The 15,917-nt window shown below is 42.4% G+C and overlaps 1 protein-coding gene across 5 annotated transcripts in view; it reads left to right on the forward strand.

Moving 5' to 3' along the window:
* EML1 (EMAP like 1) overlaps positions 1–15,917 on the forward strand; it is a 208,877-nt gene that overhangs the window by 152,522 nt on the left and 40,438 nt on the right. For all 5 annotated transcript variants that reach the window (XM_037984484.2, XM_037984480.2, XM_037984479.2 and 2 more), the window contains 5 exons: positions 3,630–3,658; positions 7,370–7,499; positions 10,363–10,512; positions 11,777–11,846; positions 14,686–14,796. In XM_037984484.2, coding sequence (XP_037840412.1) covers positions 3,630–3,658; positions 7,370–7,499; positions 10,363–10,512; positions 11,777–11,846; positions 14,686–14,796 — 490 coding nt within the window. The remainder of the gene's footprint in view (positions 1–3,629; positions 3,659–7,369; positions 7,500–10,362; positions 10,513–11,776; positions 11,847–14,685; positions 14,797–15,917) is intronic.

The raw sequence follows: 15,917 nt of genomic DNA on the forward strand, positions 1-15,917 counted from the left end.
CAGCCCAGCTGTTGAGGGGATGTTAAGTCACCCGCTTAATATTTTCCATCGAGCTCACATCAAGAAATGGGGAATCAGAGATGAATTACATAACACCTTGAGAAGCGATCATCTCCCACTCCAAGTGAATTCACCGCCCAGGCGGGTTTCAAATAGTGCTGAGTCTGAAGGACGCACTCTCAATTCGAGTGGCTGTGCATTCTAGAAAATGCACTTTCTGCACATGACTCCCGTCAACAGACTTTGTTGAGAGGCCACAGTGGCTTTCATGTTCTCTTCTGGTTATCACTGCACATCTGTGGGTTTGCCTTTCTATCAGTTGTTCAGAAGATTCATCATTGTTTTATGGGTTTATATTCTGAGATTTGCATGCATGAGTGAAATTACCTCCTCCCAGGCTTGCCTTTTAGGACAGGTAGTGGTGCATTGGCAGGAGTAATGGGTTCTAAAGCAAATATGCTAGGTTTTTTCAACAAAAACTCAACTTTCTAAAATAATAAAACATAGCAGTAGTATATTTTCTAAATACAGCGTACCACAAAGTGATACATTGTTTAGAGCATGATTTAAAGAAATGTAAGCATTTTAGTACCACCTGATACCTCTCTCAGTGACCTTAGTTGTTAACATTTCTGCTACCTAATCTGTTAATAGAAATCTTTCGTTCTTCCTCTTACAGTTCTTCAGTGTCAAAGGTCCATGGGCTTCCCTGTATGGAGAGTTCAGATTCCCCTGCAGATTTTCTCTTTGTAGGAAGAACATAGTTCATAATTGCTTTTTTCTGTCTCTAGGGCAAGTTCTGAATTTCTCATTTCTGTGTTCATAGCTTTTGCATCATTCTACTTTTGTGATCAAAGTCATGATAAAAAAAATAGTTTTCCTATCTTTTGATTCCATACCTGGCTTCCCTTTGATTATGTTTCTGTAATTAGATTTGCCTCGTAGTCTTTTGTCTTAGCTTTCTTTCTGTTCTCACCTCCTTCTGCCTGTAAATCTAATAATATATGTGAAATTTGGAGTTAAGATTTCTTCTGCTTCTGCTTAGCACACAGAAAATGACAAGAATGTCACTCCCACCCTAAAAATGAGAACAATTCAGGTATCTACAGTATCATAGCTAGTGTAAGCCCACCATGGAGCCGAGGACAGAAAGTGGTATAATGAACTGAAATGTTATTGAAAAGTGGCAATCCCCTCTGAGGAGGGACAGGCCCCATGGCTGCTTTTGTCTTTGGCAGAGCGGCGGGAAGAAAAGGGAGCCCTCTTAGATGGGAGTAGGAAAACACCTGGAGCTGTAGAATTGGGAAAGGCTGAGTGTGGACTGGCAGGAGAGTTCAGAGTCCTCAGGGGCTCTGGCACACGGGAACCTTCCCCCGCTCACACGCACTCCGCTTTTCCCCGGACCTCAGTGAGTGTGCATGGTGGACTGGAAGCCGGACAGGAGGCTGAGAGAGACCAACTGAGGCAGAGGCATGCCAAGAGGAAAGCCAAGAGACGTTCTCCCCTCACTCAGGGCCTTGAACTAAGGGCCAGGCAGCAGCTGGCCACCCCGGAAGGAAAGATGAGGAAAGCTGAGAGAGAGCCCTTTGAGATATGGGTGTTTAGTGAGGTCTGGGGACCTGGAGGACGGAGAGAAACTCCATCTGCACACCAAGCCCCAAACCAGGTTCCAGGCAGCAGCTGTCTGTGCCCCAGGGAGAGGCAGGATTGCTGAGAGCAGACCCCACCACCACCCACCAGGCACAGATCCTAGGGGCCTGCTGAAGACTGAAGATGGAGAACCAAGAGGAATTCCACAGGAGCTCCAGGCCTCACGCCAGGGCAGCCGCTGTCTGCTGTCCAAGGCCCTGGGAATACAGTCATGAACAGAAAGATGCCTGCCCCTGTGGCATTGCCTGCTGGTGGGAGAAACAAAATGAAGGCAGGGGGCAAATAAGTGCTGTAGAGAAAAATAAAGCAGGAGGGGCGGGGGGTGCGGCGAGCAGGGCCCGAGGAGAGTTTCAGTATGGAGCAGGGAACGTGAAGCCATACACACGGCTAAAGCGGTGGCCTGAGAGTGGCTGACTTCGGGGAGGATGGTCCAGGAGGGACCGTGAGCCAGCACCTGACACGGAGCCTGCTGGACCAGGTTCCCAGAACAGCAGGGAATATAGTGAAGGGAGATGAGCTCCGAAGAATACAGGGGTTAGGTGGAGATTGGATAGGGCCTTGTAGGTCAGTGTAAGACCCAGGCTTTTAGGTTCAAAGGCTGCGCCATGCTTTTAGAGTAGTATTTTCAATGACCATAGTTTAGAGTGTAGGAAGCTAAGCCTATAGCTTATAAAACTACTTAAAACACCTTTGAACAAAGTAAACCACTTCTAAAGCATCAGGAAAGTAGTAGGCTCCCCCGCCCCACTCCATGTGCTACATGAAATTGTCTGGAAATCAAGAATATTAATATACAACATTATTTACTACATCATGAGATTAAGGATAGTTTTTATTCCTGGTGTTTTTCATTGTGTTTCAAGTCAAAAATTGAGGAGTAATATTAGGAATGTATCTGCTCAAGTTTTTGTTTTAAATACACACACACAGACACACACACACACACACACAAAATGCATATGTGCTCCTAGCAGTGTTTAAGGCACTATGGTAAAAGCAGTGCGCCCCTTGACGTCCGTTTACTTCCTGTGTCTCCCTCTGTATCTTAAAGCAGGTGGAAGTCAGGGAAGCTAAGTGGTGCGAAGCATGAACTTTGGAGTCGAAGTTGAGATCAAGGGGTCACCCCCCTCCCTGAGCTCCCTGGGTCTCCCTGTCCCTGTCTGGAATGGAGATGGTGCCATCTCCCCAAAGATGGTGTCATGGGAGGAGTGCCCCGGCAGGAAGTAGTGGGTCTGCAGTGGTGGCCGCCTCTCCTTCTGCCCCCAGGGACCGCTCGTGGAAGTTTCTCCTGTGGGGTGCTTGCTCCTAGGGATGTCTAGTCTGTCTGCAGCTGTCTGTCCTTGAATGATTCCTGAGTTTGGTTTCCCAAGCACTGCCATGGGTGGTCTCACCTGCTCATGGTGGGTGCCCAGGGTGACTGAAGTCAGCAGGGGTGTCCCCACCTCTCCCGAGAGATGGCTGAGTTGGAGGGCACCACACCCTGGTGTTCCCCTCTCCTCTTTCTACCTTATGCTCACCTACTTGTCTTCCTAGAACAGCAATCCGCTTAGGAGGTGAGCTCTAAAAGGCCTCATCAAAAGATTTTTTGTCAGGAATGTGCTAGTTTTAAATAAGTTCTTTAAATAATCTGTCAGAAAAGTGTGGGGAATAAAAACAACCCTTTTTACACATTTAGACAGGGTCATTCCCATCTTGATTAGCCACATTTTTTCCTCCCCGAAACACTTATTTGCACTCATAAAAAGCCCAAGTTTGGTGATAAAGTTAGGCGTGCAGTCTCTTGCACCTATGAGATTGTTTATGATTGTTTATGTGTGTTCCTTTTTGCAGTGAAATTGGTTGCGTTTTTCTTATTAACATGTCTAACTTATGCAGCATTTGTGTGGCAGACTACTGCAGCCGTGGCTGTGGGGTCTGAAGCGAATGAGATTAAACACCCACAGTGCCCTTTAAAAACTGTTTTTGGTTTATTTTCACAGCAAACCCAAGGAGCCTGTATTCAGTGCAGGTAAGTCCGATTTAATTTTTGTATGGGAACCCCTCACTCGTTTCCTCAGAACTCAAGGGACAGAAAAGAAGTAGCCAGCTTCAGGGGCCAGCCTTGGAACACACAGGAGCTTTGGTTTGTGCAGATCAGATGGGTGCTGTCAGCTTTGTACGTGGCGGTTGAATGGCTCAGCTAGTGACAGTGAGACTGCCTTTAAACAGTCGTAAAGAGCAAACCCTTCACCTACCCTCTCCGAAACCAATGTAAGACATGCCAATAAGAGGAGAGTGGAATGCCACCACCTATGCCATGATGGAATTTCTAGATTAAAAGGTGTCTGTTGCCTTGGTTATTCCTTCCTTACTAACTGGATTCTGTTATCAACATTTGCATTTCTCTTAGGGGAAAGTTTCTTATGCATCAAGTTACATAACTGTCTAAAAGTAGCTTTTCTTTTTCTGCCTATGATCTCCTAAACTGCAAACTAATAGTTCATGTATATCTTTCCATATATCTTTTTTAACACCTTTTGTAATAAGGTAGATGCTGTTGTATAGCATCTTAACCTTATTTAGAAATGCATTTAAAATGCAAAAAAAAAAAAAGGACAAGTACGTAATTGATTAAATACATTCATTTAATTTTAATTGTTCTAGTTTTTTTCCTAAGTTCAGAATTAAAACATAAAAGTCAAAGTTTTGTATTTATCAGCATGTGCTTTAGTGTTCATTTCATTTTCAGGAAGCATGAAACTACTCACTGAAAATGTAATTGCTGTAAGCTCGCAGGGTCACATCGTGAGCGCCCTTGTCAGGATCCCTGAACCGTGTCCAGATTTTAAGATTGGGGGGCAGGTCAGGTGTTGGCCTGTGGGCTAGTGAGGGCTCCGGGCTCTGGGCAGGCAGGCCAGCCACACTTGCAGTACTCCACCGTCTCTTTGTCTAGCCCTTCTGTCTCTGTCTCCGAAATCACAAGGGAAACGCCGGGTGACACACTGCAAAGGTAGGCAGCATTTCTGAAACCTCATAGCTCTCTGAGCAAAGCTGTTACCCAGGCTACAGAAACCTTTTTCATACAGGCAAACAGATGCTCTCCTTGTATGAAAATGTTTTTGTGTTGCAAACCCCTTCGATTCATTTTAAGTTAAACGCATCCCTGAGCATTTACTTGGATGGGCTTTAATAAGTGGCTGTAATTTGGATCCCAACTGATTATTGGCTGATTGCAGGAATTTTTTTTCATCTATATAAACCTTAAGAGAGCTATAGGGCCACCCCTGGATGTCCCACTGTTTGACTTGGTACCATGCACTGCTGCTGGCCTCTTCCCACTAGCGCCTTTGGGTTTGGTGGCGTGTGTGCTGTTATCCTAACCTGCCTGGAACGAACACTGCTTTCCCTGGCTGCATTTTGGTTTTAGATGTAGCCTGTCTGAATCACCAGTACAAAACAGTGCCAAGGCCAACTTCAGTGCTTTTCTTGCCTAGTTCAGTAAGTTAAAATTGTGCAGTAAGTAAGCTCAGTCCTAAGGATTCTTAATCATCACATGCCTGTGAGCGACTCAGGTGGATATTTCATAGACATTGGTTATATACATCCATGGTGTGCTTTTTTATGTGTTGTGGAAATAGCATTATATTGTCTTTATTCCTAACCTACATTCTGCGAGCTTTCTGGCAGGATTGATTCTCTTACAAAGAGAGTTGCTAGAATCCCTTTTCATTTAGCTGTCAACTCCAGTCTCCTGCCCCTCTTTTCAAGAATGTCAATCTTTTGGGTGCTTTTAGATTCTTTGGTTGTGGTAGCCACACAGCCCCTGATGAGCTTATATTTGGGTGAGGGTTAAGGAAGGGAAGAAGCATCAGAGGAGGACAGCCTGAGCGGTGGCACAGACAGAACAGGGTATAGGGGGGTGCAAAGAGACACGCCTGGCCCCAGAGGAGAATCCCTGTGGGTGTCTGTGGCAGATGAGGTCCTGTGCAGTGAGAGCCCAGGAGGGCATTTAGACCTGCTGGATCCAGCAAGGAAGAGAGCAGGTGAAGAAATGTACATGGAGGAAGAGCTCCATAAAACCTGGTTGGGCCTTGGTGGGTTTGGCAGCAGTGTGTAAACTGACCCAGGAGAGCCATAAGAGAGCCTGTGGTGATGGGGCCCCAGTGCACCTGGGGAAATTGGCACCAGCGTGGGAGATACTGTAAGGGGAGGATCCATGGGACGCAGTGGCTGGCACACATAGGCAGGGATGATCGCGTTCATGACTCTCACTCAACGTCAGTCTTAATATGCAGTGTGAAGAGTGTGTCACATGCATGCATTTAAGACCTGAAGCGCATGCACACAATAACATGAAACTGGGGTGCCCTCTTGAGTTTTAAGTAATATTGCATGTGGCATTGTTTGAAAATCCTTAAGAATAAGACTTATAAAACTAATTTGTACTATAATTATTTCCTAACTGTTCCTCGCCTATTTCCTCCCTGGGGATGCTTTTTCTGTTGAGTTGTATACAGGTATCCCTGGTTCCAACTGCCCAATTTAAATACCCAATTAAGACCACGTCCTTTAATCTGCAGTGAAATTTCAGAATTCAGCGAGTTCTGAATCTGAGTGGAATTCACCAGGAGCAGAGCTGACAAGACATTTACTTTGCCCTTATCATATCGTGAGAACTCCAGTCAGAACACCCCAAGATGTTCTTTTTAAGGTCTAGGAGTTACCCTGTGTCGATATATTATTGATACTTACTTTTCCCTATAATTTATTGAAATATTAAAAGTTATTTTATTATAGAAATGTTTGTTCTAGAGAGTTTTTCATCCAGATTTCTCTAATGGGTCTTTTGTTCCTTTGTTTTCCATTTCTAGATTTTCTATGAGCATTTTCCTTTTTGCATTGCATCCTAGCATGCACTTCTGCTGATTTTGTGTTCTTTACACTTGAAAGAATTGCTCAATTAAAAGATACATAGGCCGGGCGTGGTGGCTCACGCCTGTAATCCCACCACTTTGGGAGGCCGAGGTGGGCGGATCACAAGGTCAGGAGATCGAGACCATGGTGAAACCCCGTCTCTACTAAAAATACAAAAAAATTAGCCGTGTGCAGTGGTGGGTGTCTGTAGTCCCAGCTACTTGGGAGGCTGAGGCAGGAGAATGGCGTGAACCCGGGAGGCGGAGCTTGCAGTGAGCCGATATCGCGCCACTGCACTCCAGCCTGGGCGACAGAGTGAGACTCCGTCTCAAAAAAAAAAAAAGAAAAAAAAACCCATAAAGATATATTTTTACATTGCAATATAACAAATCCATTTAAATATTGAAAAATATTTGTGAATTTGGATATTGAGATTGTGTATACACTGAACTCAAAAACTTTAAGTGGATTTCTTGTGTTAGTGGAAGTTTGGGGGTGGTATTTTTTCCCTTCCTGATGATAAAAGAAAGTGTAAGCAGTAAAATCTCATGGAAAATCATTGTTGGAACCAAGTTCCTTCCTGCCTTTTACAATTTCATAGGTATCTCATGTACTTAAGTAAACAGAATATCAAAAGCAAACAAGATGCAAACTTGTGTTTCAAACTGTTTACTTATATGTTACTTTTTTCCCTAGGATATCAATTAGAAATGACAGAAGGGTAAAAGTTTCTCTTTTACGCTGAAAGGCTAGAGAGGATAAAGCATTTGTTTTCAGGTATGCTGGGCACTGAGGTATCTTACTGACGTCTTTGTTCTTTTTGTAGAAGAAGGCTATGTAAAAATGTTTCTTCGTGGACGCCCTGTTACCATGTACATGCCCAAAGATCAAGTGGATTCTTACAGCTTGGAAGCAAAAGTAGAACTTCCAACCAAGAGACTCAAACTGGAATGGGTGTATCCTTTATTCACTGATTACGTCTCCCGTGAAGTTATCAGTCAATCAATGCTTGATGTTAACTGTAGAAATTCATAAAACTTAAGTCCTCTTAAGCTTTTAAAAAACAAAATGTTTTAGGCCAGGCGCGGTGGCTCACGCCTGTAATCCCAGCACTTTGGGAGGCCAAGGCAGGCGGATCACGAGGTCAGGAGTTCGAGACCATCCTGGCTAACAAGGTGAAACCCCGTCTCTACTAAAAACACAAAAATTAGCCAGGCGTAGTGGCGGGCGCCTGTAGTCCCAGCTACTCGGGAGGCTGAGGCAGGAGAATGGTGTGAACCCGGGAGGTGGAACTTGCAGTGAGCCAAGATGGCGCCACTGCACTCCAGTCTGGGCAACAAAGCAAGACTCCGTCTCAAAAAAAAAAAAAGAAAGAAAGAAAAAAGTTTTACTGTTACTTTTGAAAACTTAATGTAACAAAATTGACCATATGTTAGAGACCTACAGAGTTCTAACAAAGTAGGAGCTTCATAAGAGCTGCTTATTATCAGGAGAACCAACTTACCATTCCTGAATGAAATAGCTGTGGTTCTGGCTCAAATACATATTCATTATTTTCCTGAAAAGAAAACATGAAGATGTTATATGATTGTATGAGTGATTTTTTCTTTGTCAGGAGAAAATGAATCACTAGTTGCTCGTGCTAATTTTATTCTTTCCGAAAGAATGACAATAGTAGTTAGAAATATATAAAGAAGCAAACTGAAAATAATCAAGAATGGGTAAAATTTTAGATTCTAATGAGAACTGATTTTTTTTTTTTTTTTAAGAGAGAGAGTCTCCCTGTGTTGCCCAAGCTGTCCTTGATCTCCTGGACTCAAACAATCTGCTCGTCTCAGCTTCCCCAAGTACTGGGATTATAGGCATGAGTCACCATGCCCGGTCAAAAGCCAATTATTTTTAACAGGAGCTATCATATATTTAGTCAAGTTTTCGGGGACAGATGGAAAACTAGGCACTATATTTATAAGGAAACAACAGTGACAATGCAAGAAAATATTGTCCTTATGATTGAGGAAATGGGAGTATCCAAAATTGAAACTAAACCACATTGGCAAAAAAGTTTTTAAACCCAAGGAAAGAGAGGTACCCTGAAACTAGGACTAGCATTCTCCCTTTAAACCAAGTGTGGCCTAACTTCAAGTGTGACCTTGACTAAAGGGATGATAGAAAAATATGAATACCAAAGTACTGAATGAAGGGAGTCAAGTGAATGACGTAAATGAAATTGACATGCCATGTAGATATCATCCTACTACTAAAAATACAAAACATTAGTTGGGCATAGTGATGGGTGCCTGTAGTCCCAGCTACTCGGGTGGCTGAGGCAGGAGAATGACATGAACCCGGGAGGCGGAGCTTGCAGTGAACCAAGATGGCGCAATTGCACTCCAGCCTGGGCAATGGAGTGAGACTCCATCTCAAAAAAAAAAAAAAAAGAAAGAAAAAGCTAGCTACAGTGATGCACCCCTTTAGTCCCAGCTGTATAAGAGGCTTAGGTGGAAGGATCCAGGAGTTCCAGTCCAACCTGGGTAACATGACAAGTCCCTGTCGCAAAAATACATATATTCATATCAATCAAAAAGGCTCCCCAAAAATATATGCCACAAAAGTCTAAATCACCATATAACTAACGTTCTTTAAACAGAGGTGCTGGCAGCTTCATTGCATGAGGTTTGGAAAAGTAAGCTTCCAGGGGAAAAAACAACTGAAAGATAAGAAAATAGAAACTGTGAAAAAGGTGAATTAAATGTTGATTATTTTTCCATTTATTTCCGTGTTCTTATTACTTTAGAGGAAGCCTGCAGAGACCACCTTTCAGTCTATGCAGATTTTAAGGCAAAAAAAAATTTTTTTTTCACCCTCAAATATTTATTGAGTACCTGTTTAATGCGAAGCGTGGAACACAAATTATAAGATGTTGGTTTAAATTGAAGCTGTTGTGACTTCATTTAGAATAATTACTATTTGAGATTATGGAATCATATTCTTTAGAAATTTTTAAAAATTACCACTTGTACCTAAATTTCTCCCCCAAAATACTTTTTTTTTTTTCAAAGTCAAATGTCATAGGCATTTACCTGCACCTGTTTTGGAATCTATTTTGATACATAAAATTGAAGTGCTTCAGCTTGTCTTTAAGTCAATAGTGGTTTATTAAACGGTTGTATCACATCTGGAAAACATTATTCAAAACATTTATTCAGCCTACTTCCTGTTCATATTTTAGAAGATGTAAAGCAATGAAATTTGCTCTAAATAAATGGCATTTTTGGGCCATTATTTGGCATTTTGCCAGGTTACTTTTTACATCCAAGTTCAAGTGATACTTTGTTCTCAAAATAATTTTCAAGGTTTGGAAGTATAATGCGAAAGTTTTAACAGGGATTCTTATCCCAAAGGATCTGAGAAGCCTGATTTTTTTTTTTTTTTTTCCCTTTTATGCATGTTTGTGTGCACCTGTGTGTGTCATTTGTACCCTTTGTAAGTACTTTTACCATGTTTAAAAAAGGAATTTTTTAGTAAAAATTTAGCTCGATTACAGTAAAAAAATAATTGACTCAATAGCTTTCTAAAAATAAAACCAAATCCTTGTAAAAATATGTATTCATATTACATCAATGACTGTTTCCAACTTTACTGCATGCCTTTTGGGGGTCACATGTATTCATCACCAAATATTTGCAACTTAATGTTATTTAAATTAGTGACGCTGATGGCAATAGTTATATGGTATTTTATTGCCTGTGCCTGTTGAATAAAGCTGATGTTTTGTCAGCTCTTAAAGGGAAAAAAAAATTTGTCTTGACATCCACAAAGCTACGGGTACAGGGGTCGAGACTGCCGTAACAACCTGTACTTGCTTCCAACGGGAGAGACCGTCTACTTCATCGCGTCTGTGGTGGTGTTATACAATGTGGAGGAGCAACTGCAGAGGCATTACGCTGGCCACAACGATGACGTGAAGTGGTAAGTCCTGAAACAGGTCATTCCTGCTACTCGGAAGGCCGAGGTGGGAGGATCACTTGAGGCCAGGAGTTCCAGACCATCCTGGGCAACAGTGAAACTCTGTCTCTAAAAAAAATAAAAATAAATGTGATTCCCGTTGCACAGGTGGAAAGAGCATTAGCAGAACACGGTCAGTATTGGGACATAACTAAAGAGAAGGAAGAGGGTCTGAGGAAATGCGGTCTTTGGGAGAGCTCTTCTGTGTGGTCTCCTTGTGGTCCGCTCGCTGCTGCGCTCCGTGAGACACCTCTCATGTTTAGTTTTCCAGCCTCACCAACACATGAGCTTCATGGACCGCATTGTCTCAACTAAGAGCACCACCTCTTTGGAGGCCTTCTTAACACATCATGTGTTAAAGGCTTCTAATTTGGGTCTTTATTTTTTGGTAAACATAAAAACATGTTGCCTCAGGTTTGCGGCTGAGTCGGCTCTTCCCATAATTCATTTATAGCTTTTGGTAGGCATTTTACGTATCTTGGAAGGATGGATGCGTGAAGAGATGGATTTATATATTTGTCCTGGTTCCTTGGTCAATGATAAAAATCCTGTTGGCGAAAGATGGCATCTTTCCTATTTACGTACTCAACGTGACTTTTTAATAAAGATTGTAGACTAATGTAGTGGTTCTGAGGTTGAAATGGTATTTTCCCAGCAGAGGATGCTTTTTCCTTAAGTTTGAAAATTCTTAAGAAGAAATAAGGGGGCCGGGCGCGGTGGCTCAAGCCTGTAATCCCAGCACTTTGGGAGGCCGAGACGGGCGGATCACGAGGTCAGGAGATCGAGACCATCCTGGCTAACACGGTGAAACCCCGTCTCTACTAAAAAAAAATACAAAAAACTAGCCGGGCGTGGTGGCGGCGCCTGTAGTCCCAGCTACTCGGGAGGCTGAGGTAGGAGAATGGCGTAAACCCAGGAGGCGGAGCTTGCGGTGAGCTGAGATCCGGCCACTGCACTCCAGCCTGGGCGACAGAGCCAGACTCCGTCTCAAAAAAAAAAAAAAAAAAAAAAAAAAAAAAAAAAGAAGAAATAAGGGAATTAAGATTAAATGAATTAGGCACTAGTTGTTTCCTAACATCGTAGTGCTCAGAGAATTTGTCATGAGTCTGTAAGAAATTAGGCATTACATATTTCTTATATTTAAATTTTTGACTAGATAATATTTGAGCAAGGGAAAAGTAAAACTTACCTGTGACATGTAGATGTTTTATAAATACCCTTTTGTTAGCCTAGCAGTTCATCCTGACCGGATCACGATAGCAACAGGACAAGTCGCAGGCACATCGAAGGATGGAAAAGTGAGTTACGTTACCTTTTCATTGTTTCATAATAAACTGGTCACACAAAGTAATTTTTAGAAAACATTGTGCTGCTGAGTAAGGCTGCTTAGATATAATTATGGTATCTGAAAACTTCTGAACCCCTCACTAGAATTTTTTATTGTAAATTAGAAGACTTATTGTGTGGCAGGATGCAGTGGCTCACGCCTGTAATCCCAGCACTTTGGGAGGCCGAGGTGGGTGGATCACAGGTCAGGAGATCGAGACCATCCTGGCTAACACGGTGAAATCCCATCTCTACTAAAAATACAAAAAAATTAGCAAATTAGCTGGGCGTGGTGGTGGGCGCCTGTAGACCCAGCTGCTCGGGAGGCTGAGGCAGAAGAATGGCATGAGCCTGGGAGCAGAGGTTGCAGTGAGCCGAGATTGCGCCACTGCGCTCCAGCCTGGGCGACAGAGCGAGACTCTGTCTCAAAACAAACAAACAAACAAACAAAAAATACAAAAATTAGCCAGGTGCGGTGGCACATGCCTATAGTCCTAGCTACTCGGGAGGCTGAAGCAGCAGAAATACTTGAACCCAGGAGGCGGAGGTTGCAGTGAGCCAGGATCATGCCACTGTACTCCAGCCTGGGTGACAGAGAGACTAAGTCTCAAAAAAAAAAAAAAGACTTACTGTGACCTTAAAAATCCCTGGAGATTTCATCAGATTTTTAAATAGCATTGTTCTGAACAAAGAATTCACAGATTCTTAAAATGTTTATTTATATGATAAGCATTAAAAATATGAAGGTAAACGTTTAATGGAGTTAAAATTATAATAAATAATAATTTGAATATACAACATTTTGCCAAATTTCAGCCACCCTCTGCCCTGTCCTGTGAATGTCCTTTAACAGTCGTGACTTTAACCCATGGAGTTTGTGTCTGTGTGCAAGTCACAAAAGCTACTAGGAGGTTTTTAGCACAAATTTTGCAAGCACTTCAGCAAGACTTTAATTTGCATTTTAAGGCGTTAAGAGAGGGAGCTTGTAGCTTTTTTGATAGCTACTTTTATATAGCTTGTTATTGCATAATATTTTATCTGAAACTAATTTCTTTAAGTACATACATTTTATCAACATGTTTTCATCCAGAAAAAATGAATACTACCATATTTCAGAAAATATTTTAGTAACATTGGATTTTAAATATTAATCTTATGCTATTTTCCGGTTTTGTTTGGTTTGGTTTGGTTTGGTTTGTTTTTTTTTTTTTTGGGACAAGGTCTCATTCTGTCGCCCAGGCTGTAATGCAGTGGCACAATCACGGGTCATTGCCACCTCTGCCCCCCAGGCTCAGGTGATCCTCCCACCTCAGCCTCCTGAGTAGCTGGGAGTACAGACGCACGTTACCTCACCCGGTTAATTTTTGTATTTTTTGTAGGGACAGCATTTCACCACATTACCCAGGCTGGTCTCAAACTCCTGGGCTCAAGCAATCCGCCCACCTCAACCTCCCAAAGTACTGGGATTACTGGCATCAACCACTGCGCCTGACCTCCATTAATATTTTATACTTGAAAAGAGTTAACAGAAATAATGGAAATCAGACCACTATTGTATAAATAAATTCACTTAAATTGAATGGGTCTTTCTATCTTTTTTGGTTTAATGTTAAATGGCTTAGAAAAATTCTTTGAAATGAATAGTAAGCCATTTGTTTCTCCCTCTAGTGGCTTAAAAGTATATTTCAGTTTCTGGTATTGAAATTGAGTTGGTACTTTAGAACCAGAGAAAAATGTTATAGCTATCTTTCAGTTTACCCATAGAGAAATCCAGAGAGCCCTAGGGAATGCCTGCAGACACCCAGCTACTTAGAGATTAGACTGAACTAGAACCTGGTTCACCTAACGCCTGCCTAGTGTTTCTACTAGGTCCAATGCCAGCACCTTTTCTTATTGATAAATCTACTGGTTGCTCTATGATGCTTCCTTCTATTAAGGAAGAGGAAAATTAACATAAATAACCTAGGAACACAGTTGAGAGGATTTTAAACCAATTATAATAATTCTAAATCTTATTTGTACATAATTGATGCCTGTTTTGCCCAAGAATGTTAAGCTATCTTTTTTTGTTTTTGTTTTTGTTTTTGAGATAGAGTTTCACTCTTGTTGCCCAGGCTGGAGTGCAGTGGTGCAATCTTGGCTCACTGCAACATCCACCTCCCGGGTTCAAGCGAGTCTCCTGCCTCAGCCTCCCAAGTAGCTGGGATTACAGGCATGCACCACCACACCCGGCTAATTTTTTATATTTTGTAGAGACAGGGTTTCACCGTGTTGGTCAGGCTAGTCTCGAACTCCTGACCTCAGTTGATCCACCTGCCTCAGCCTCCCAAAGTGCTGGGATTACAGGTGTGAGCCACTACGCCTGGTCTGTTAAGCTCTTAATATTATTTGGTGGTGACCATCTTATGAACTTAGGCATGGTGAAACTTTAGCAATGAAACAGACTTTAAAAGAATAACCCATATGTGAGATTCCATTTTACTTGTCATTTTTTCATTTCTAAAATTCAGACACATTTAGATGCACAAATTAAAGTGTCAGTTCCCATGGTACTATTTTCAAAAATTGGCCATTCAAATTTCAAAACTCGGTAGGCCTCTCCTTAGTGTTAAATTATCAACAAGGCCCTCCACCTCCTGAAGCCCCTGGGAATGTTTTATTTACATAAAAAGGCAGACTCCTGAAATGCAGAAAAAGCTCTTTTGTTTCGACAAAGTCCGAGTTACTGTCCAAGCAATCTTGTAGCTTCAAGGTAAAGACACATGTGTATCCCCCTCACAGTTGATGGCTCTGTGTTTTTTTTCTAAATAGCAATTGCCCCCACATGTGCGCATCTGGGATTCTGTGACATTGAATACTCTCCACGTCATTGGAATAGGTTTTTTTGACCGAGCAGTCACCTGTATTGCATTCTCAAAATCTGTAAGTACGTGCCATGTGGGTATTGCTGTCTTCTTCCACAGGAAGTAGAGAATCAACTCAGGGTTGAAGAGGGGGAGTTGACACACTCGATACCTGCCCCGGTGTATGTACAGATTTGACTCTGAAACATTCCTGCTTCCCAGGACCTCTCAGTCAGAGGTCATATGCATGTCTCATCAGGGACACATACTTCCAATCAGACATCTCCAGCCACATGGGTTTGGTGATGAAAACAGACCCCCAGAGACATCATCCTCACTTTCCTTGAGGCTATTTGTGTGCTCTGGCCTTGAATTTTACCTGCTTCTTTTGAGGGTGGCGCCAGTGTGTCTGTCTCTGCCATCCTGCTACTGGAAAGGGGTCCCAATCCAGACCCCAAGGGAGAGTTCTTGGATCTCTCGTAAGAATTCAAGGCAAGTCCATAGAGTAAAGTGAAAGCAAGTTTATTAGGAAAGTAAAAGAATAAAAGAATGTCTACTCTATAGAGCAGTCCTGAGGGCTGCTGGTTGCCCATTTTTATGACTATTTCTTGATTATATGCTAAACAAGGGGTGGATTATTCATGCCTCCCCTTTTTAGACCATATAGGGTAACTTCCTGATGTTGCCATGGCATTTGTAAACTGTCATGGTGCTGGTGGGAGTGTAGCAGTGAGGACAACCAGAGGTCACTCTTGTCGCCATCTTGGTTTTGGCGGGATTTAGCCGGCTTCTTTACTGCAAGTGATTATATCAGCAAGGTTTTTATGACCTGTATCTTGTGCCAATCTCCATCTCATTCTGTGACCTAGAATGCCTAACCACCTGGGAATGCAGCCCAGTAGATCTCAGCCTCATTTTACCTAGCCCCTATTCAAGTTGCTCTGGTTCAAATGCCTCTGACATTTCTCCCCTCCCTTTTATAAGAGAATCCTTAATCCTAAGGGTTAAGGGACAAAGATCCATCTTCTGTAACTTCTTCAGGCTGAATAGGGGTGATGATATTCCTGCCTAACTGTTAGGGTCTCTTGTATTTGGGGTAGAGAAGAGCTCAGTCAGAAAGCATCAGTTTGGCAAGGTGATATCTGGAAGATTAGTAAGTGTTCAACTTAAGAAAACATTGAGTACACTTATCCTGTATTC

The sequence above is a fragment of the Chlorocebus sabaeus genome, chromosome 24 (assembly GCF_047675955.1).
Source record: "Chlorocebus sabaeus isolate Y175 chromosome 24, mChlSab1.0.hap1, whole genome shotgun sequence".
NCBI classification, from domain to species: domain Eukaryota; kingdom Metazoa; phylum Chordata; class Mammalia; order Primates; family Cercopithecidae; genus Chlorocebus; species Chlorocebus sabaeus.